Source organism: Nymphaea colorata, chromosome 9 (assembly GCF_008831285.2).
Source record: "Nymphaea colorata isolate Beijing-Zhang1983 chromosome 9, ASM883128v2, whole genome shotgun sequence".
Taxonomy (NCBI): domain Eukaryota; kingdom Viridiplantae; phylum Streptophyta; class Magnoliopsida; order Nymphaeales; family Nymphaeaceae; genus Nymphaea; species Nymphaea colorata.
In genome coordinates this window covers 18685581-18709040 of record NC_045146.1, presented here as the reverse complement: position 1 = coordinate 18709040, position 23460 = coordinate 18685581, and the positions used below count along the sequence as shown (strand labels likewise).

The 23460-nt window shown below is 40.2% G+C and overlaps 2 protein-coding genes across 5 annotated transcripts; one reads left to right on the top strand and one right to left on the bottom strand.

The window, feature by feature from the left end:
* The first annotated feature begins 951 nt into the window (after window positions 1-951).
* Window positions 952-16313, top strand: LOC116260167 (DDB1- and CUL4-associated factor homolog 1). Its single transcript, XM_031638292.2, has 14 exons — window positions 952-1346; window positions 3826-3907; window positions 8082-8198; window positions 8720-8898; window positions 8987-9887; window positions 9967-10064; window positions 10150-10573; window positions 10687-11277; window positions 11409-11588; window positions 11689-12243; window positions 12957-13067; window positions 13493-13611; window positions 13689-15240; window positions 15335-16313. The coding sequence occupies exons 1-14, from the start codon at window positions 1159-1161 to the stop codon at window positions 16028-16030; spliced, it is 5793 nt and encodes a 1930-aa protein (XP_031494152.1). The 5' UTR covers window positions 952-1158; the 3' UTR covers window positions 16031-16313.
* A 1671-nt stretch (window positions 16314-17984) lies between these two features.
* LOC116260401 (protein KINESIN LIGHT CHAIN-RELATED 1) lies at window positions 17985-23090 on the bottom strand. 4 transcript variants are annotated; one of them, XM_031638721.2, is made up of 3 exons: window positions 22715-23090; window positions 19303-21439; window positions 17985-18456 (listed from the first exon to the last, which is right to left on the bottom strand). In XM_031638721.2, the coding sequence occupies exons 1-3, from the start codon at window positions 22830-22832 to the stop codon at window positions 18225-18227; spliced, it is 2487 nt and encodes an 828-aa protein (XP_031494581.1). In that variant the 5' UTR covers window positions 22833-23090; the 3' UTR covers window positions 17985-18224. The 4 variants fall into 4 exon arrangements, with proteins under 4 accessions (XP_031494581.1, XP_031494583.1, XP_031494584.1 ...); XM_031638723.2 differs by having other exon boundaries at window positions 19303-21436; XM_031638724.2 differs by having other exon boundaries at window positions 22530-23089.
* Between the last annotated feature and the right edge of the window lie 370 nt (window positions 23091-23460).

Below are 23460 nucleotides of genomic sequence, written 5' to 3'. Positions count from 1 at the left end.
AGGTGAAAATGCGGTCATGAGATTGATTCTTGTATGTGTTATTTTGAATAGACAACATTCTGGTTAATGGGTGTATATGACAAGCATCTGTACCTCCTCCCTGGGAAAAACAAAGAAAACTATGAAAAAAACAACCTCAAGTTTGTATGCCAAAATAAATGTAATGAACTTTATATATAATATTTCTCAACACAGGCTACTCATGTCCATATAATGGTTTCATTGGTTTCTGCAAACCTTGAGAACGTCTTCGAAGGATGGTCCCGAGACGCCGGTATTGAGACGAGACGTCCCACTCGTTGATTCAAACATAAGATAGGCAATGAATTTGACAACAGCAATCACTCGTTGCTCGCATTAGATGCTCGTGCTCACCCGGTCGACTCGAATACGGGTGTAGATTCTCTAGAACGTAGCGTTCAAGACATGCTTCGTCTGAAGCCCATTGTCTGGAGTACGCAATCCCGAGATGTCCCGTCCCTTTGTTGAAACGTGCCCAGAACCTGAAAGTCGTCCTCATCACTCCACTTAACATATTTCAATTGGCCATCTAAACTCTTTACTTTCCACCCAAAAAGAATACAAGACAACACAATCAATCATTTAACTAACCTCTTTTATAATTCCTTTAATATTTTCCACAATGATCAATACAAGACAAAACGTTATCCTAACAAGACATTTACATGTAAGGGTTAAGATTATATTTGAATTCGAAAACAAAAGTAAGGTTCAAATTTGGACAAGCACCCGATCCGGACCCGGTTCCGGACCGCCTCGTGCCGCATCGGCCAATCATCACAAGCCAAGCGAAAATAAAATTCCAAATGCGTACGGGGCATGATTGCCATAATGAAAATACTTTGATGGCATTTTAGACAAGTTTCGCACGGAACTCCCGCTCGGAGCCGTATATAAAGGCCCTCACCGCGGGGGAAGAGAAATGGGCGAGGGAGAGAGAAAGTGACTATGTACTCGTCAGAACCCTCGTGAGGAACAGAGAAGGACGAAGAAGCAAGCAAAGCAAAGCGCAGAGACGAAGAACATTTTCAGAGAGAGAAAGTTTAATTCCTTTCTGAAGCCCCCACATCTCTCTCGCTTTATCTCTTTCATTCTCTCTCGTCTACGTAGATATATCTGTCTAACTAGAGGAGTGCAATGGAGCCGGTGGTGGATCAGGCGGCGGCAGTTGCTCCTCCTCCGCTGGAGGTCGAAGGGTCCGCGGAGATGGACGCGTTGATGGAGCGGGCGCAGAGCCTGATGGCGAGAATCACTTCGTCGCAGCACAACCCCAACCCTAGAGTCCTCCACGCCCTTGCCTCCCTGCTGGAGACCGAAGAATCGAGGTTCGTCCTCCTCTCCTTCCTCTCGCCTTCTCTTGAATGTTCTGCTCGGCTTTTTTCTGTTAGGGTTTTGAATCCCGGATTGCTTGTTCGCTGTTTTTTTTGTTCACGATCACGTCTGGGTTGATGGAGGCTGGTTTCTCTAGGGAGAGCGTGAGCATTCTCTTCGAGATTGTTTTTATAATAGACGAACGCGTCTTCTCTTCTCTTGTGTTGACCTTAGTTTCATCCGTTTGTAAAAGAGTTGATGGGGAAGTTTTTGTACTAAGTGTTGCGATGAGTGTGTGTTGTGAGGGTTTCTCAGGGGGTTACTGAGCTAGTATGGGCGTAGGCATTTGAACGTGTTATTGCTGCCTAATCTGTTCTTTGTGGAAATCGTGGTGGTTTTGATTTCTGTTTTCCACTGACATTTTTTACGAAGATGTCCTCTAAATGGTGAAAGGGAAGTTTTATGCATTGTCAGCCTCAACCTCCTCTTTTATATGAGAATATTAGGTTGACATAAATGGAAAGAGATTGGCTCACAAATAGTAATTATGGCTGTCATGATTGTTGTTCCTTTATTCCACTTCTTTAGGAATTTTGCTCCTCGTCTGTTGTCTGGCTTTTCAGTCAGTCAGTATAGTTCAGGAGTTGATTTTGTGCGACTTTCTCCTTTGAGTTTTCTTCATTTAACTGTGTTATATGAGACCCACATACTTCTTAGGCTTCTGCTTGTGTATGTCGCTTATGGTCACTTCTTGACTTAATTATGGTCGTGTTACATTGTATAATGGTAATCTCTTTATCCTGTCAAATAGCAATGCTAGGCGATAATTGCTCTTGGTTTCATGACGGTGCTTCATGCATTGACTGAGAACTGCTTCATGAACAAAATTTGTGCGTAGAGGTTGTTTAGTTGAGTGAAACACCACGTCCTTGGAATGCTGTTCTGCCAAATGGTGGGGCCCACTTCCTGACACAAACACTCAACGTGGGACGTGCAAAGTGCAAGCACACCTAGAACGGACTTTGCATTCCAACTGCTGTGGATACCAACTGGTTTTTTGTTGTCAGCTCCATTCCTGGTGTTTTCTTGGCGTTCCGGTAATGCCAAGCAAACATCCTCTTAAAGTATTTCTAGATTGTTGGGTGCACATTTGAAATTGAATCCTTTAGTGTTCATCCTTTGGATGTCATATTCAGGTTTTCTACTTTTCTTCAGCATTTCTGTGACTAGTAAAAAAGCAAAGACTTTGAAAGTGTTCTTATAATCTCATATGAGTCATATCTCCACCAAATTTATTGTTTTCATTCTGTTGTTTGTGATATGTATAGTGTTCTCATTGTCCTTGCTTTGTGTTAGAAGGTAGATAATATTCTCGGCGTTGGTGTTTTATAGGCATATAGTTTTCTGTCTGGACATTTTGAAGATTGGGTCTATCCTTGAACTTGCCTTAGACAAAGTCATCGAATCAACACATTTTTCCAAATAAGTTTTTGCCAAGGAGCTTTTATCACAAAAACATGTTGTTCTTTTGCCTGGTCAAATTGACACATTTGAAGTAGGGTTTGAATAAGGTGACTAAATTTTTCTACGAGGGCTATAACTATTAATCACTTATGCACATTTTGATTTTTGCTTATTGTGTACGTGCATTACTTGTTATCTACTGAACCAACCATGATGAAAAATTATGAAATCTTGAAATTTAGCCACTTAAGCTATTGCTAATACTAAATCAAATACAATGTAAAATTGGATTTTAGTTTGTGTTTTACTTCTTGAGCAACTAAATAATCACTGTGTTTTATTGCTTCTCAGACAACTTAACTTAGTAGTTGTAAAAAAACTTCAAACTGTTTATCTTGGAGGGTGGAAACTGGAATAACCTTTCATGCAAAAAGTGGAATACACAAAACCTTCTCTTGTGCACATGATATCAATAAAAATAATTTATTTTCTTCTTCTAGTATGTAACAAATATATACCTTTCATTGTACCTGTATTACAATTGTAACTCCTCTCTTCCAAAAGGAAGAGAAAAGCCAAGAAGAAACGTAGTTTGATAATTTTAAATTTTTTCCTTGAATGTATTGCCTATGCTATAAACCAAAATGTACTATAAGCAAAATGTATGTGTATATCCTAAGTTACACAGAAGGTAAGATAATGTACCACTAGTTTTAGGGATGTGTGGTTTTGGGTTTCACTTATGGGATGATGAGTTTCCTAGTACTTTCCTTATAGTAGAATTAGTCTGAGATTTGCAAAGAACGTTCATATAAAAGCACATCCTAATTCCCCACAAGGATGGAAAAAATGCATTGCTCAAAACAGCTAAATGATTTTGACTGTCAATATATAGCACATACAAATCATGTTTTCGTGTGGCTGCATAATGGAGTCCTCTTGTTTACATCCTTCAGAAAGTTGTCTTTGACTTATTGTTGGTATTTCATAAGGTGCTTGTCTTTATGCATGTTCTTCTCTTCGCTGCAGATATGTACAAGAGTTTGGTCATTCTTCTTTCAATAACACTCGCGCTTCGCACAACATTGGCCGCCTGGGCAGCTTGATTCGGGTAAATGGATTTTAAGAAACTCTCTGCAATGTGTTCGATGTGACTAATCTTTCTGAACCCTTTCTTATATTGAGAAAGAAATTGAAGCATGTTATTACATGTTCTGTGCTGATGTTGTAAACTCCATAATATATCACATATCAGCGGGACCAATAGTCAGATAGACATCACAATGCAGAGTTAAAAAAACATTAGCTTGCCTTTTATTTTATAAAATATAAAAGATCAACAAAACATGAAAAAGAGAAAATTCAGGACAAATAAAGAAAATATCATTTCTATGAAGATTAAGAAAAAAATGTCATTCATAAACATAACAAAGTAACAAAGTGAGAATCATCAGTTCTGCATCTCTGATCTATACGTTTAACTTATAGTACTAAACTACAATAAATAAACTTTTTCAGTACAGAAGATGCATGCAAATTATCTCATCATCAAAATTTTCTTCTCAGTTAATCAATTCTTGGTATTCCTTAAAAAAAAAAAACATTAGGTTCTTTTTCAATCATGTGCAATATATTGAACTGCTCCATCAACAGATTTAAACTGAAATAAGACAGTATTAGAAAACTAGAAATAAAAAAAATACATTAGATGAATGATAAACAATAAATTTAATTGTAAAATACTTGGACACATTGTTCTTTTGTTCCAATGGCTGCATTTCTTCCCACATCACCTTATATTTCCGTTTTACAATGAGTGACATTATGCATGTCAAGGTCAGGAACTAATATCTCAATGCAGTCCAATCCTTCTCTATCCTTTTGATTGTTAATGAATATTTCATTGCAGGGTTTAGATGATAGGTTGCTGCATGAAGAACATGATGGAGTTGTGTAGTCAACTTTCATCTATAATATGCTATAATGCTAGCAGCTAGATATACATACATAATCCCTTCTTTCCATTGGGATGAATTGCTTGCCTCTTTTGGTTTATCCATGGCCTAGAGGTACTACATAGCAGACTTTATTCTCACTATCAACCAATTTAGGCTCTGACCAAGGGTGTACTGATGTTCAATAATGTATCACATGATTATCAAGTTTTACTGTTGATTGCAGTATCCACAAGTTCTCTCTCTTATATGCATGGAGATATACAACCTGTTTATTAGTTATCAGTTATCACTTATCACCTGAGGACATTTGCCTCAAAGCATTTTTTTTGCTTCACTATGCTCTATACAATCAAAACATTTAAAGGAAATCGAGTTTGTGCATACGTAATCAGCTAGCTTTTGAGTATATGTTTTCTCAACAAACTCTTAACGGATAAACACGAATATACATGTGCTTCATGATCCCTTGGCATTGTTCAACAATTGATCTTATTTCATCTGTCTCACCAAAACTTTAGACTGATACAATGAGTAGCACATGAAGTTCAGAAGAATGACCCATACTTTCAAGCTAACATTCCTCTTGCAACTTAATATTTTGCTACATTTTTTGTGATGAACAACACACCATTTTCATGGTTTGTTTCTTTCACAATGTCATAAAAACACAACATAGAACATTAAGTAGTTTTAGAATATTTGGTACAACATTAGATTTTAAAAACATAAATTTCTTTCGAATGGTATATAAGAAAACTTGTCAGTGTGCTTGTCTTGTATATGTCCATCCATACATCATGACATTACACACTGCTCCTTCCTTTCTCAATTCATCATACTGTGTGTTTGCTTCTTTACACTCTGATCAAGAACTTTGCCCCTTAATGATAAGGGGGCCTTTTATACCTGGGCTGGGGCTTATAAAAATAATTGCTTCTTCCATAACTTAAAAATTAAATGAATTTGTTGCCAAAAAAAAAAGAACACAAACATTATAAACCATCTTCTAGTTATGTTATTTGCTTTTTCTATCAAGTGCTTGGGAGTCATAAACTATGTGCTTGAGAGCTAGAAGCTAGGTCACACAGGTGCAGGGTGGGGGTTCGGCAATGCTATATATATATATATATAGTTTAATCAGTTTATTTGTACACATTTATAAATAACCTTTTTTGTATTAAGGTTGCTTCAGTTTCAAATTTTTATTACATAAAATAAGTTTCTTAAATGATATATATTTTTTAAAAGAGGACCACTTGGTCGTCCTTTTGAAAGGATGAAAGGAGGTGTAGTCTTTAAAAGGATGACATCCTCGTCATCCTCTAACAAGGACAACAGGGGAACACCCCTAAAGAGAGATAGAGAGAGGGGTTAGCTGTGACTGAAAAGAGGAAGGGTTTTTTTGGGTTGGGGAGGGGGGGGGGGGTGGGCGAGGGAGTGAATGGGAGGAGGGAAAAGATGGGAGCGTGAAAAGGAAAAGGGACAAGAGAGAGAGGGAAAAAAAGAGAGAGGAAAGAAAACGAGAGAGAAAGAGTATGCTATTGCCAATTTTTAGTCGCCAGTCACTAGAAACAGAGATGAGAAGGGCCAAAGTACTTTTGTAGGCAACGTGAGTTTTTGTTTTCAGTCAACAGCACCTGACTTGTGTTGTCCAAGTTGAGTGTTGTATCATAGGCGAATCTGCACCCGCGTCTCGTTAATTGGCCTGCAGTGCCTATTGTGGCGCATCTGTGTGACCTAGACTAGATGCAATTTGAGGTGGGAATAGACTTGTAATACATGCAAAAACATCAGGGCTCCCATTAGATACTTTTCTAGAAGATTTGCCTCGTGCTGGTCTTGTTCCATCTCTTCTTTCTACTATAGTTGCATCTAGCCTCTTATTCTCTTGGTCTAAAACTTATCTAAGCCTACACTAGGATCTGAAGTGACAAGTTGATAATCCTTATTATTATCTTCAATATTTCGAAGCTCATGTTGATATTGGTCCATTTCTTCATCTTCCATCTTTTTTCAATTTTTTCCCTATCAAACTATCAACCATTTTTCGGTATTTCCATCTTATAGCTTTTGGCTTATGTCAAGATACATGCTTGGGATGGTGCAACAGCCGTGTCAACATGGCTTGGCATGTTTTGGATACAGCAAAATGATGTTGTGTATTATTTGGGTTTTTCTTTAAATAATTATATTTTATTGATATAAATAGTGAATATTTGTGTTTGTTTACTTAAAATCTTATTGTTATATACACAAACACACACACATGGTTGCCTTCGCGCACCCAAGTTTTTGATAATGCTTTGTAGTGTTTGTACTGTTCTTTGCAGCAGCGCCAATTTTCGTATGAGCACTTGCACCCACATCCATGTGGTGTAGGTTTTGACAGATTTGTAGAGGTGTATGAGGCAACATTGTCATGCATCCCATCTGGATAATACTTCAATTGAGAGATCCCTTGGGCAAACCTTTTCTTAAAAATTGCAAAAATTGCAATTCTTTCTCAACCAATTATCAACTTCCATTGGGTACATTATCTTTGCATGAGGTTGGTTGAAGTCGTATCTCTTGAAGACAATCCAAATCTGTGGTAAAAATGAAGGATTTTATACTTTTCACAATCACCAACTTCCTGTGCACCCTCATTCTCCGATCTGAGATCGATTTACCACATGTAAGTCTGTAATTCAGTCATTGTTTTTCTCCTCCTGGTATAATTTGCCCCTCAAAACCTCTTAAGAGTGTCAGCGTCTAAGGCTTGTTGATAGGGGGACTTTTAAACAAAAACTTAGAAGAAAGGGTATCCTACTCCTTTCTATTTGCAAGGGCTGTATGATGACCATAGAACAATGCCACATGATTCAGTCCTGTATGGTGTTAACTGTTATACAGGCTTCTATTTGTTTGATACAGCTATTATAAGTGTGTTACATCCATGAAAATGGTTTCAGGAGTGTATCATATTGCTTTCACTAAAAGTTGCATTACATTTCAAATTGTGTTGTATGATGCACACCAACAATGCTCTGCTTGATGTTAAGGACTTGGTTCTCTGTCTTTTCATCATTCTTGAAATTGCTTGTTTTTGCTGCTTATAGATGATGGATATTATGTTTCCTCTTGTTCTTCCGCAAGTTGAATTGATGTAGATATAAGCTCACAGAATTTGCATGTATTTACATACACCTTTCAAATATTGTTTCCCGATATCTAATTTATGCTTTTAGTCTTGTTTATATGCTGTTGGGAATTCTAGCCTTTTCTCTTTGTCCTTGATCTTCCCTTTTTTCGGTCTGTTAAGCTGTTGAACTATCCTTTTATTGTCAGGAAAATGAGGAGTTCCTTGATCTGGTATCGTCAAAGTTTCTCTCAGATAGTAGATTTAATACAAGCATCCGTGCAGCTGCTTCCAGGCTTCTCCTGGCATGTTCTGCAGCTTGGATGGTAACTCTCTCCCCCTTTTATTTTAGGAATTTGAGGGAAAAAAAGAAGTTTGCTAATGCACCAATCCTGTTTGTCATCCCCATGGGCATGGTAAAGGGAGTGACTGTGACCTATATTATACAGAATCTGTACTACATGTGTCTTACCATTGTCATATTTTCTTGTAATGGAGGATAGCACATGAATGATGTATTGTATGTCCTTGTAGGACTTTGGGTGAAATTGGTTTAACAACTTGATCCGAAGTGTGCTGCTTAATATTACTGCTTGCATCTATGGCATTTTGCTTGATAGGAGAATCATCAATTAGAAAATTTATGTCATATCCCTATATGAATTTTTGTGTCGCTTTATTTGTGTGCTTCTGTTTATGTGGGAAATGATTGATCCTAGTTGGAAACATAGAGCCATGATGTTTCCTTCATTTTGTGTGGAACTATATTGTTCATTAGGCATATAGATATGGCACCGCACCATGTTGTTCTCTTTCTATATCATAGCATGTTACTTTTTTTTTTCAGTATCCACATGTTCTTGAAGATGATGTTTTGGAGAATATCAAACATTGGGTGATGGATGACACAATACCAACTACTTCTGGGGAATATAATTCAAAGGCTGAGACAGACACAAGCAAACCCTCTGACATAGAAATGTTGAGGACTTATGCTACTGGGCTTCTCACAGTGTCTTTATCTGGGTAAATGCCATTCCTGGTCATATGCCTTATATGTTTGATCGTCTTGCTGAGCTATATGTGTGATATATATATCTTTTGATAATTCCAGAGGAGGTCAGCTGGTGGAGGATGTCTTAATGTCTGGTTTGTCCTCAAAGCTCATGCGTTTTCTGCGTATACGAGTTCTTGGAGAGACAAGTACGAGTCAGAAGGAGGCTGGTTTTCCAACTGAGGGCAAACATGCATCAGGAGGTGCTAGAGGGAGAGAAGAGGGCAGGTCTAGATTTCGGCAGGTAACTGATGCCACACGTTTGGATGCTGCAAAGGCCAGTGATGAAGGATTACTTGATGATCAAATAATTGAGAAGGATCATGATAGGGCAGGTATGCCAAAGCAGATGCATGGCAAGGAATGCCGAGAAGATGGGTTAACAATAAGTGCAAGAGACATGCCAATAGATGGTATGAGCGATGATGATGAACAAGTTGGTGCATGCACGAAGGATTTCTATGAAGAGAAAACAAAATTAAGTGAGAGAATTAGTCTTGGTAGATCCATGAGAGATGAAGATATGGATGAGAATATCAGGGACGAGTCTTCAAGATACAAGGCAGGTCGTGCTGGCACTCATAATAGAGGAAAAGAGAGAGCTAGTGAAATTATTTTAGAAACTGAAAGGAGCTTGACTTCTCCAGGGGCTGGAATGCGAATAGGTTCTCAAGCACGGAGTGCAAGAGACCGTAATCAGACAAAAACCATTGATCCTAAAAGAGCAGTTGATACAAAGAAAGATCCCAGCAAGGCCAGTGCGGATGTCTTAGCCCCTGAGAAAGAAGATAATGATGACAGTAGTTTTGAAGTCAAGGTTGGGACTGTAGATGTATCTGAACTGGTGAAGAAAGCAAAAAGGGCTGCTGAAGCTGAAGCTCGAGCTGCCAATGCACCTCCTGATGCAGTTAAAGCTGCTGGTGATGCTGCAATGGAGCTTGTCAAAACTGCTGCTTTAGAGGTTTGCTTTTAACTCTTGTATTTGTGTTAATTATGTCATCTTCTGAAATCTGGCTGACTTGTGCTCTCTTTCTTGTAAGGCTTTTAATAGCACTAACAATGAAGAAGCTGTTGTTGAGGCTGCAGCTAAAGCTGCATCAACCGTAGTTGAGGCAGCAATAGCAACAGAAGTTTCAAGGTCAGTGTACCATGTGCTTATATCTATATGCTTCAAATCTTCTGAATTCTTATATCTGTCTTCTGATTGTGTAAGATGATGGCAGGAGCCAGATGAATTTTGATCAAGAAGCTCCACAATCAAGTAGTTTGGAACCTGAAAAAGAAGAAGAACTAGAAGGTTTTTTCATCCCAGATAGGGAATTGCTAGCTCAGTTGAGGGAAAGATATTGCATTCAGTGTCTCCAGTTACTTGGAGAATATGTTGAAGTTTTAGGCCCTGTTTTACATGAAAAAGGGGTAGATGTGTGTCTCACATTGCTACAGCGTAATAACAATGCAACTGAACCTTCAAAAAACTTAATGGTTCTATCAGATGTGTTGAAACTAGTTTGTGCTTTAGCTGCTCACCGCAAATTTGCAGCATTGTTTGTCGATCGAGGTGGTATGCAAAGGATTCTAGCTGTTAGAAGGGTCTCACAGACTTTTGTTGGTCTTTCATCATGTTTATTTGCCATCGGCTCTCTCCAGGTACCTACTTTAACTATTTAATTTATTTTTCATTTAAGATTTGAAGTGTTTTTTCTTTTTTCCATTTATGCTAAATCTTATGCTAGAAGCTGAACAAACTTGTCTATTTGCAGGGAATTATGGAGAGATTCTGTGCTCTTCCTTCAGATGTTGTTCATCAAGTTGTGGAGCTCGCCCTTCAGCTTCTTGAATGTTCCCAAGATCAAGCTAGAAAAAATGCTGCCTTATTTTTTGGTGCTGCTTTTGTCTTTCGAGCTGTTTTAGACTCTTTTGATACACAAGATGGTTTAGCGAAACTGTTGAATCTGTTGAGAGGCGCTGCTTCAGTCAGATCAGGGGTTAATTCAGGGTCATTGGGCTTGTCAAATCTGCGCAATGATAGAGCACCTACAGAAGTTTTGTCTGCATCAGAAAAGCAGATAGCCTATCATACATGTGTTGCATTGCGCCAGTATTTCAGATCTCACCTTTTGCTTGTTGATTCTCTTCGTCCAAATAAAAATCACCGGAGTGGAGCACGGAATATTTCGAGTGCAAGGGCAGCCTATAAGCCTCTTGATATTAGCAATGAGGCTATGGATGCCATATTTCTTCTCCTACAGCGAGATAGGAAGATTGGCCCAGCATTCGTGCGAGTTCGTTGGCCACCAGTGGATAAGTTTCTTAGTTTGAATGGGCATACTACGTTGCTGGAGTTATGTCAGGTATAGGTGTCATTGCCTGATTTGCACCTCCTTTTTCCTTTAACTAGTGCACAATAAATATTTGTAAATAGCACACTGCTTATATTCCTTCTTATATCTCCATGTTCCAATCTGTTGTTCTGTCCTCTTAGGCCCCTCCAGTTGATCGATATCTTCATGACCTGGCCCAGTATGCTTTGGGCGTATTGCATATTGTGACTTTAGTTCCATACAGCCGTCGAGCCATTATCTCCTCTACATTGAGTAATGAGCGTGTAGGTATGGCTGTGATTCTAGACGCAGCTAATGGTGCTGGTTACGGGGATCCAGAGGTAACTTGCCGGAGAGAAGCAAGCTATTGGTTACCATGTTCAAGATGGTCCCTTTGTTTATATTCCCCCAAGAAACTTAATGTGATATGTCTTGTTGCAGGTGATTCAACCAGCACTTAATTTGTTGGTTAATCTTTGCTGCCCTCCTCCTTCTCTTTGCAATAAACTTTCACTTCCTCAGGGTCAGCATGCATCAGTCCAGAACCCAAGTGGTCTATCTGGGACTGATCATAAAGAAAGGCATACTGAAAGAAGCCTTTCAGACCGTGCCATTTCATTTGCCCATACTGAGGCTAGGGAGCGAGCTGGTGAACTAGGTAACAATGAGCGAGGGGGTCCACTTCACAGTACAACACCGGCTGCAAGTGGCTCGCAACCCTCTGCTCCTCTTGCATCTGGAGTTGTTGGTGACCGCAGAATCTCTCTAGGTTCAGGAACTGGTTCTGCTGGACTTGCTGCATTTATGGAACAAGGTTATCGTCAAGCATGGGAGGCTGTTCGAGCAAATAATGGTATTAAGGTTCTTTTGCACCTGCTGCATCCACGGATACTCATCCCTCCTGCTTCTCTGGATTGTATTCGTGCTTTGGCTTGTCGAGTTTTGCTTGGTCTAGCTAGGGACGATTCCATTGCACATATACTGACAAAACTCCAGGTTAGTTGTCTTCCTTATCACTGGTTTACTTTGCATTTATAAGCTTCACAATGGACTAGTTATAATTTCTGTATTGCTGTGGTCCCTAAAGTTGAGAAATACATGCTGAGGAATCACAAGTTTGATTTGTACGCGGCTGATTATTGGTCACAGGATCATTCTTGTCATTAACAATCACCCACTTAAGGTAAACCATGAGAAGAAAAAAGGGGTTCTGTTGAATTCCAAGTACCTAATGTTACCAATCAGAAGTTCAAGCTTTATTTACCTTCACAAGGCATATTGGTGAAATCCCAGGCTGGACGTTTTATGTTTGGGTATGATGTGATTTTATGTGCTTGTAATAAGGACTCATATGGACTTGGGAAGTTTGGGACTCCCAGGCAAAGCAAATGCGACCTTAAGAAACATGGGATGAAATCACAAGGGAAATCAATGGTGGAAGTCTCCATAACATGTTTGGATTACGATTGACAATTGATCTTCTTTATCTTGTGACAGTTATGGCACATACACACTCCAGGACATCATTCATGTCTTGTTTCTTTTGCAACTAACACATGATGAAGGATTGTCCTCATCTCTTTCATATTAGGATTGATGGCAAACTGAGTTTAGGTCTTCTATAATAATTTCCGTTTTCCATATCCTTTCTGGGAAACTTGTTATGTTTAGTATTGATCATGAATTATTTTCTTGAAAAAAATGCAAAGGTTGGGAAGTTGCTGTCTGAACTTATTCGAGATTCAGGAAGCCAGTCTTCTGGTACAGAGCAAGGAAGATGGCAAGCGGAACTGGGTCAAGTTGCAATGGAGCTTATTGCAGTAAGTGTTGGCACTTTTCTTATCTCCCACTGTTGTCTCGCCTCCTCTGCCTCCAGGCTCTGATGCACTCTCAGTCTGTTTTCCACAAACCCAACGGGATGCTAAATGTTAAAATTCATAGGATTCAGGAAAAAAAACCAAAAAACAGATGTATAAAAAAAATTAAACTTTTTATGGTTTCAGTCTTGGATTTTTTTACTTAACATTTAATCTAAACATCAGATTTTATGATATCTTCATTGATATACTTTTCATATATTTTACATCCATCTACATGGTTAAATTTATGAAAAACAACTTTAAGAACGCTGCAAGGCATATTTCGGGAGGCACAACCTGAGGATCCTATATATATATATATATATATATATATGTATATATATATGCAGTTTTTTAGGTGCATCTCTTAAGTGTTTCTATTGCAGATTGTAACAAATTCAGGACGTGCAAGTACTCTGGCAGCCACTGATGCAGCTGCACCTACTCTTAGGCGGATTGAAAGAGCAGCAATTGCAGCAGCAACTCCTATTACTTATCATGCCAGGTAGTTTATCTCCCCCTGCTTTGCAACTAGGATCATTTACCTTCTCCGACATTGATGTGACTGAACCTGCTTTTCAGGGAGCTGTTGCTTCTGATACATGAGCATCTCGTGGCATCAGGCATGAACACAACTGCTGATTCATTGTTGAAGGAGGCACAGTTGGCACCATTACCATCCTTGTCATCATCATTTCCTCTGCTACATCAAACATCTATCCAGGACAACCCAAAAGTGGAGCTCCAATGGCCATCACGTGTTTCTGGGAGATTCCTTTCTGATACTTTGAAAGTGCCTTCTCGGATTGAGGATCCAGGTCACAAGCGGGATTCTTCTGCAACGGCTTCAAGGAGAAAACCTGTTTTTTCATCAAACCTAACATGTCCGATCAAAGGCCAGCTACTATCTCAGCCTTTGGGTAATAAGGTATCTAGTGCGTCAAAGAATCCATGCATATCCACGAGGGTTGCTGAAGTTATCCCCACATCCTCTCCCAGACCAGCTTCAGATATGGAAACACCATCGAGGACTCCTCTAGGTCTCCCAATGAAGAGAAAGTTGATGGACAGGGATCTGGGTTTGGCACCATTGACTAAGCGTCTGGCTACAAATGATCTTGTATTTCTCTCACCAACTGCTTGTAAGACTCCTATTTCTGCAGCTGATAATTTGGATGATATTCAGGGCCAAGCGACTCCAACATTATTACCATTGACCTCCAATGGACAGCAGTCACAGCATGGATTTATACCTGATACACCTTCTCACCCCGAGAGAGTAACACTGGACTCGTTGGTGGTACAGTATCTTAAGCATCAACATCGACAATGCCCAGCTCCAATAACCACTCTCCCGCCACTGTCCCTTTTACATCCCCATGTATGCCCAGAACCAAGTAGAAGGTTGGACATGCCTGTGAACCTAGTGGCGAGATTGAGCACCCGTGAAAGCAGGACAAGATATGGTGGTATTCATGGCCATCGCCGTGATCGGCAATTTGTTTTCAGCCGCTTTAGGCCTTGGAGGACATGCAGAGATGAGGCAGCTCTCCTCACTTGCATTTCATTCTTAGGAGACGCATCTCGAATTGTGACTGGCAGTCATGCTGGGGAACTCAAGATCTTTGATGTAAATAGTAGCAATGTGCTTGAGAGCCACCTGTGCCACCAAACGCCGGTGATGCTGGTTCAGTCATCCTCTCCTATTTGCAGGACATGGTCAGACAGCTCTGCTAGTGCTCGCGAGCTTTTACTCTCGTCTAGTGCCTTTGATGTGAGACTCTGGGATTCGTCATCCTTATCTGCAGGTCCACTTCATATCTTTGATGGACGCAAGGCAGCACGCTTCAACCATGCAGGCAACGTATTTGCGACAGTGGCATCAGAGTTATCTCGTCGGGAAGTTTTGTTGTATGATGTGGAGACTTGCCATTTGGATCAGAAATTATCTGATACCCCTGCTTCTGCAGGACCCATTCGCAGTCATGTACAGTCAATAATTCACTTTAGTCCATCAGATGAGATGGTTCTCTGGAATGGTATCTTGTGGGACCGGAGGGTGTCTCGGCCTATCCACCGCTTTGATCAATTTACAGACTATGGAGGAGGTGGATTTCATCCTGCAGGAAACGAGGTAACCCTTGTTCTCATGTCTCTGGACTTCTTTAAATTCTTTTTTTTTTCCACAGTGAATCTGACATCTATGCTATTTCATGCGTAATGCCCAGGTGATAATAAACTCAGAAGTGTGGGATCTGAAGAAGTTCAAACTCCTTCGGAGTGTACCCTCATTGGACCAGACAATTATAAATTTCAATGCGGGCGGTGATATAATCTATGCTATGTTGAGAAGAAACTTGGAAGACATAACATCAGCTGTCCACACTCGGAGAGTCAGGCATCCACTATTTGCAGCATTTCGTACAGTGGATGCTGTGAATTATTCGGACATTGCAACCATTCCAGTGGATCGCTGTGTTTTGGATTTTGCTACCGAACCAACAGACTCGTTTGTTGGTGTAGTTGCGATGGATGATCACGAAGAAATGTTCTCATCGGCAAGGTTATATGAAATAGGGAGGAGGCGGTCAACCGATGATGACTCAGATCCGGATGATGGAGTTGAGACAGATGAGGAGGATGATGATGAGGATGATTCTGAGGCAGATGAAGATCCGTTGGTTGCAGCAGGCCTCGATGCAGATGTTGACAGTGATGGTATTGACCTAAGCAATGATGATGATGATGACACCGGGGATGAGCTTGATGATGCAGATTTCAACAGTGACGATGAAGGGGATTTTGACAATGGAGCTGCCATTTTGGAGCTTGTATCAGAAGATGATGAGGGTGACGATAATCAGGTGGTTGAATCCTTAAGCAGCGAGGATGAAGGATGGGTCGATTTCACTTCCTTCATCTAGGTTTCTAGTGGCACAGTTAATAAGATTCATCGGTTCATTCTATATTTATTCTGTTCTTCCCCCTCCTTTTCTTATCCCTTCTCAGCTTCCTCTAACGTTTTCCCCCTGTTCGTGTCTCTTCTTTTCTATTTTCCTGGAAAAGGCGGAATGCTGTAAATAAAGAGGAAGTAAAATTGTAGATGAGAAATGTGAGAAAAGAACGTTCTTATGATGATACGAGTGGGCGTTACACAATGTGAATTTTGCCCATTTGTTCATCTTTCAATAGGCAGTTTTGTTGGTATGTGCAATTTGCTTTTACATTTTCCGAAGAATTTTTGCGAACTCTGTAAGCGACCCTGGGGTTGGTTTCGTAGAAGGATTGACCCGTTCCCATGCCTCTTTGCGTAGAGGGGCGATAGGATGCGTTGGCCAACGCTGCATGTTTATGACGGAGCTTCTCTGTCTATTTTTTCCTTGTTCTGAGGATCTTTCAGCACATTTAAAAAAATTTAAAGCATTAATGCTGTGTCTTTCCAGCAAGGCCCAATTTGCTTTTTTGAATTGGTTGGATGAGGCTAGTTGATAATCAATTGGTTGAACGAGACTGGCCTGTTAAGAGGATTTCATATCCATTTTAAGGTGCGATCAGTGAGATTAATAAAGCTTTTAGTTAGTGAAAAAACCCTTCAATGACAAAGCGTCTTACTGGATTTGTCGTTTAGGTGGCATGCCTCAGGTTAGCCTTCATCCTTTTTCTCCGATAGCAATACTCTGCAGGAGCTAAAAGCTACAGCATTCAAACTTGATTCAGGTTCTTTATTTCTAAGGCCTTGCCCGTGAAACTTCAGGAAAGCTGAAAAGTGTTGAAAGGCACGCTGCAAAATGGAAGAAAAAGAGAAAAGAGAAAGAAGGATAAAGAAGAAAGGTGACAAAATGTGATTGGCAACATTCTGGAAAGTGTATTGGTGAAGAAACATGAAAAGGATTGCGCTTGCAATTCAGGGCTGGCAATAAAAAAGTAACAATAGGAAAAAAATGTGGCTGGTGGGCAAGGTTGATGTCGTCGGCTTTGCTCACCGTTACAGTGTACCGTCTTATTCTCAATTTTATGAATTTACAAAAATAAAAAATATTGTATCGGTCAATATGCTCCTATACGGAACGACATTGCTAACCTTGGACAAGGGTTTCGTTTTCCCGACTCCCGAGTGCCACGAGAATCAACTGGAAAAAAAAAAAATGCTGACAGTTTCAACCATGCGGACGTAGGTAAGTTGCATGAGTTTACCATCCTCTGGGAAAGAAGGCAGACGGAGTTCTAGCACTGCTGATTCGCTAAAGCAACTGTACTTTCTACCACCAGCCAATAGAAAAAGGTTATTTTCTTCTTTGATTGCTTTGCGAAAGAGCCTTTTCATCATAGTTAGGTTATCTATAATCGTCTTAAATTTTCATGTGCTTCTTTGGGACGTTGGTACCTGCCCAGCACTTCCCCGCCCTCTGGCCGTCCAAATGATGAAAAGTATCAATGGTAGTAGACCTAAGAGTTTTTTTGGCAGGAAACAAGCTTTTCACCCTCGATCACATAATTGGCCGCACGTGAATTTGCCATAGGAAAGCTTCCATCTTGTTTCCCTCTTCTTTCACAGCGAACACTGAGAGGAAGAGGTCCATCCGCATGTGAAAAACGTACAGCCATTGCAGCAACTGCCACCAAAGGGAGCAAGCTGTGACTGTCTGACAGAGAGCCAACTTTTAACTCAGTAAGCGTCATTCCTTTGTGCTGTGAGAGTGTCATGCCTCTCTCTCTCTCTCTCTCTCTCTCTCTCTCTCTCTCTCTCTCTCTCACACACACACACACACACACACACACACACACAAAACATGGCTGCAGACATAGCCATTAGATGTTGCCAAAAGATAGGCCACTCTAGAAGCATAGAAGTTGAGCTAAAGAAATCCAGAGGACAGATTCAAGAAACTGCAGAAGATTTCAAGCTATAAACAGAGCAAATACAGGGAGTCACAATCATTAGGCCAACAGATTGAACAACATCAATAAATAAATGCAGACAGTAAGAAATACAAAACTCCCTTGATTTCTCTTTGTCCTTGCCAGGAAGGAAAGTAGGTCCACCGCCCAAAGTCATTAACCATGTACACTTATTATCAGCATCCTCCACCATCAAGAATTTGGTCATCATCACCACCCTCATGAACTGATTACAGCTGAATCTGAAATGTGATTAAGAGTCTCTCTCCTTGTAATCTTCGACTCTAGTAGGGTTTCCAGTGATTTTGCTTTCCTGTTCCGCGTTCTACCAGCTTCCTTTAATAGCTCAGCGAGCCTTCGCTTCTCATCATCTACATCTGGGTTTGCTGTTCCCAGCTTCTCTTCCCTAATTCCTAGAACAAATTCCAATATCTCAATGGCATCTTCCAATCTGTCAAGGTAAGGAAGAAACTCAATAGAGTTAGATTATTGGTTTGAAGCATGATAAGGACCATTTTGGTACAAAGGCGCACAAAAAGGAAAACGAACCATTCCCAGCACTGTAAAAAATGTACATGGGACTATGATGCAATCATGCAGGTAACTAAACACACGAACATCTAAATATCAAATTTGAGAAGCCCAAAGTAGACACTATCGGAAAATGAAACTAAACAAACTAGACAAACATTCATCAAATAAGTAGCCTGTATTAAAAGAAGCTGCTCATTTCAGGCCCCAGCAGAACTGAGAGCACCTGGCACAAGGACGAGGGGTCTATCACAGTTTAGCATCAATATATTTTATAGTCTGAAGTTTAAAATTCCCTTAACAATTAATGTTCCAAAAATATGAAGATCAAGCAAATAACTTGACACTTCAAGTTCCAATCAGTAGCTAATGCACAACATTATTAAGATCATGAATTTACTATGAGCTATATGTGAAATATCCTTGTTAGTGAACTCAAATCAAAGACCATTTAAAACACAATATAGAAACATGCTAGCTTACAACTTTACTCAAGCAACTTAAACATAAGTTACATAACCTATGTCGAGACTTTTTTTTTTTATCAATCAATTTGACCTTTGGTTAAAATTAATGAAAAGGCACAACACTCTTGGTACAGCAATAACACAACAAGACACATCAAGCTACCCACAAGAAAGATACACGATAATCAATTAATGGATCTAATGATAACCACCGAGTGAAGAATAAGGAAAGCACGATAATCAATGAATGGATTCAATAATGGCAACAGAATGAAGAGTAGCAAAGTAAAACGCTGTACCTGCCCATAGCATCATAGGTTCCGGCAAGATTGCTATACACTCCAAGTGTCTCAGGGTGATATGGTCCATATTCTGTTTCTAGAATACCCCTAGCTTCTTCAAACAAATCTGCAGCTTCATTTATTGCATAACGCTGTACACATGCCAGGCCCATTTGGTTAAGTACAATCCCAAAGAACGCAGATCTTTTTTCCCCACTCGCCCTAAGCTTAGCAACAGCATTTTTGAACGATGCATAGGATTCACCATAATTTCCAATCATATAGTACATAACCCCCATCTGTGCCTCAATTCCAGCCACAGTGGCCTGCTGTCCAGGGATATCGTTCAATGTTTTCAAAGCTTTCTGCAGAAGCTTAAGGGCCTGTTCGTGCTCATTCATGGCTTCATAGATAGCAGAAACCTCGGTGAACCCACTAGCAATTTCTTCCATTTGGCTCCCGGGAGTAGGTTTGCTATAGATACGAAGAGCATTCTCGCAGTAGGATTTTGATTCTCTAAGTCTGCCTGTCCTGTTATACAAGTTAGCAAGACGGACAAACACTGAAGCAACTGATGGGTGATTCTCGCCTTTTGAAGATTTGAAGACAGTAAGGGCTTTTTGATATGCAAAAACTGCTTCATCATAACGAGACAAAGATAGATAGATGTCCCCAATGCTGCAATCAACAGAAGCTACCTCATTTTCCTGGCCATTAGACACCATAGCCATACTAGCCAAGACCAGATGCTCAAGGGCTGCTTCATAATCACCCTTAGCATCACAAATAAGACCCATGAGCCTTCTGTCAGCAGCTTCTTCAAGAGAAGCAGAAACTCCACGTTCTTTATGGATGTCAAGAGATTGCTGACAAACTTTTTGGGCTTCATCAAATTGCAGAGCCTGCATATGGGCTTCTGCCAAGTACCTGCAAGTTTCTGCAACTCTTGGATCAGTTTCTCCCAGAAAATGCTTCTGAACCTCCAAGCCCATTGTATAGCATTCAATTGACTGTTCAAGTTGACCAAGCATAGCAAAAGTGTCACCCAGTTGCATATATCCAGAAAAAACAGCAAGCGCATGATCTTCACCTTCTTCTAGTACCGGGATCTCAATTGAATGCTCAAGAATAGGGATGGCCTTACCGTATTGTCCCAAATTGCAATGTACAGCAGCTAGTACGTGCAAGCTCATAACTAGATCTAAACTCGGCTTTCCATTTGCACATTTCTCAAATGATTTTGCTGCTCTCGTAGCAAGTTCCAAGGCCTTTTGAGGGTTGTCACCAGATGAAATCAAATCCCTAGACATCTTAAGCAGGAAAGGTCCTAAGTCAGGGTTATCTAGACCCGCTTCTGAAGGATCTTCACTTGCACCTTGGGACTTGCCTGATGTTACTGATGAAGGCTTCCTTTTCTTTGCAGAGTTAACAGCATCAGAAGTTGGCTTAGATGTATTACTATCTGGACTAGCGAGTGGCTTCTTCTGAACCCTGGCAGGGCTGCTTTCTTCTGGAGATATGTCCGGATTCTCAGTAGCAGAATCATTTTCTTTATTTATAGGTGGTTTTCTATGTGGCAGCCGGTTCTTGGAAGTAACGGGCTTTGGTGAATCTTCTGCATTTGTCTGCATATATGAAAACCCCTTTGCTTCTATCTTCGTAGAACTAGACCACGAAGGTTTAGGCTTTGGCTTTTTCCCTGATTTCTTAGTAGAACCGTTTTCTTCCTTAACGGTCGATTCTTTCTCTCCATCTTTTGCAGTACTTTCTTTCTCCACGATCTCTTCATCCATCTTCATTTCAGCTTGATCATTATTGGCTTGAGATACATGGTTAACATCATCAAGCACCCTCGTTTCTTCACCACCCACAAGATGCTGCAGCTCTGAGTCAATCCTTGATTCTTCACCATCTGATCCAAAGCTTTGCCTTGACGGGCTTTGTTCCCCAGAACTCTGCATCTGGCAGACATTATCGTACAGTCTTTCTATCGATGTGTCAACACAACTTTCAGTGGGTGCACCATCTGCTGGTAACTCCATATGTTCGCGTGGCGGCCTTTGGGGACTGAGAGGACTCCTGGGTGATGAGTTCTCGAGTAAATCATCAACCTTGTGGCCCACCTTCACTTTTCTCCGGACTCCGTCTGCATCTACTTCATCATCCATAATAATTCAGGAACACAGTAAGTAAGATCGAATGAAGAACAGGAAACGAGGAACACCAAATCAACATATTTCAACATGTGAAACACTGACACAGCCACGGTTCTGCTCTCCAAAGACATAGATTTGATTGATGAATCAAGAAAGTATACAGAAAATGACACACAGTTCAAACAAAAATCAAAATCTTATAACAGAAGCAGATGTTGAGACTAGACAATTCCATTCTTCTTTCAGAAAATACGTTTCTGAGGAAATTCCATAAAGCACATCTGACTGTCTCACGGCACTGCAACTAATGGAAGTTCTAATAACCAAGAAATCTGGAACTAAGGAAAGGTGGCAGCCATGAAGAGCTTCAAAGATAGCACTCCTAGAAAAATAAGCACCCAAATTAATTGACAAAATAAAAAACCATGGATCTCAAATCCGGTTTAGTTAGCAACACACATTTGAACAGTTGGCCATTTATTTAAGGAACCGAGAACAGGTCTAATTTCACAACTAATATTGATAATCATACTTAATAAATCAGATTACATTATAACTAGTAGAAGGTTTTCGAAGATCAAGGGGGGGGGGGGTGTGGAATAGACAAATTCAAAGGACTAAACATCCGCTTGGCGAATCAGAGGAACGTTAGAGAATAAAAAAACCAAAATGGCGCAAAGACCAAAAACCAAATGAAAAGCAGAAGGTGAAAAAGGCAAAGCAGAAGCCAAAAACCGGGAAATGGTAATAGAAGACAAGCCCGGATTACATGACCGACAAGATCGAAAATCTCAACAAAAGTTAAACCAGTGAGAAGATCTTTGATTTTGGCAATTTCTTGCAACAGAGACATCAATTGAACCAAGAAAAAAGAAAAAAAGAAGAATAAGAAAAAGGAAGAGCCCAACCCTTTCAATATCTCAAACCCTTCACAGTTCCCCACAAATCAAGATTCGCGACTAAATTTCTCCAGCAAAAGAGACCTCATAAAGAAAAAAAAATAGAAAAGAAATCCTGCCCACCGAGGAAAAAAGATCAGAAATACAAAAAAAGAGAAAACATAAATAGAGTAAGGCAAAAAGGGCCTACCTGGCGAATCCCCCATCAAAATTCTTCAAGCAAAGAAGCTAAACTCTACAGATGAACACACATTGTTCCGCTCTTTTTTTCTTTCCTTTCTAAATTGTGATGGGTCGAAGACACAAGAGCAACTATCTAGGAAAGAGCAAAAAGAAGAAATGAAGAGGAAGGGCAACGGGCTGCGGTTAATTTACTCGCGAGAGAAGCCAGGAAGGGAAGGTCTGCATAAGAGATGATTCCAGAGGGGAAGAAGACGGCATCTCCGCGTAGAGGTGGCGGTGGGTGGCGACCCACTACTTCCTGCTTTATCATCACCACCACCCTTCTATCCTTCCCTCTTCTTCACCAATACATTTATCTATTCTTTTACGGGCCCCTATTGATTGTTACAGTGGCCAATTAATTGGCCTCCACCAATTAATTGGCCTCTACCCATTAGAAAAACTGCAAATGGGTCGATAAAATAACAGAGGGAGAGAGAGATGGGATGTCAAAAATGAAGGAAGGCGACGTTTCCACCCTCCCACCCCCCTCCCCTCTGCAACCGCCCTGTTGCCTCTCTGTCTCTCTTTCTCTCTGGGACTCCTTTTACTTTCTCTCTCTAATAATAATTTTGTACTCTTTTTTCGGTTCATTTCATCCTTTCTGGAATTACGCTTGTGTATTTGGTGCTTGTTTTTATGAGCTGGAAATGTTAGAGAGAGAATGAGAGAGAGAGATGAATTGCAAGATCAGGAAAAAACAAGAACTTCCTTTTCGCTAGGACAGTATATTTTACTATAATATCATAAAGTTTTTAACGGACTGACAAGAAATCGTCACCCTTTTGCACAATTTCTCGTGCCCTGTGCTCTTTGAGGATAAAAATAAATGAGAGAAAAGGAAAAAGAAAAAAGTTGGATATTCTGATATCTCGATATTGTACATTTTGGTCACATTC

Bases quoted from the DNA above. Each gene is read 5' to 3' on its own strand.
- LOC116260401 (XM_031638721.2), bottom strand. From the start codon at position 22,832: ATGATAAAGCAGGAAGTAGTGGGTCGCCACCCACCGCCACCTCTACGC. The intron at 21,440-22,714 runs GTAAATTAACCG...TGGATGATGAAG, and splicing joins CTTCCTGGCTTCTCTCGCGA to TAGATGCAGACGGAGTCCGG. The intron at 18,457-19,302 runs GTACAGCGTTTT...TTACCTTGACAG, and splicing joins ACCTATGATGCTATGGGCAG to ATTGGAAGATGCCATTGAGA.
- LOC116260167 (XM_031638292.2), top strand. From the start codon at position 1,159: ATGGAGCCGGTGGTGGATCAGGCGGCGGCAGTTGCTCCTCCTCCGCTG. The intron at 10,574-10,686 runs GTACCTACTTTA...GTCTATTTGCAG, and splicing joins TTGCCATCGGCTCTCTCCAG to GGAATTATGGAGAGATTCTG. The intron at 15,241-15,334 runs GTAACCCTTGTT...CGTAATGCCCAG, and splicing joins TTCATCCTGCAGGAAACGAG to GTGATAATAAACTCAGAAGT.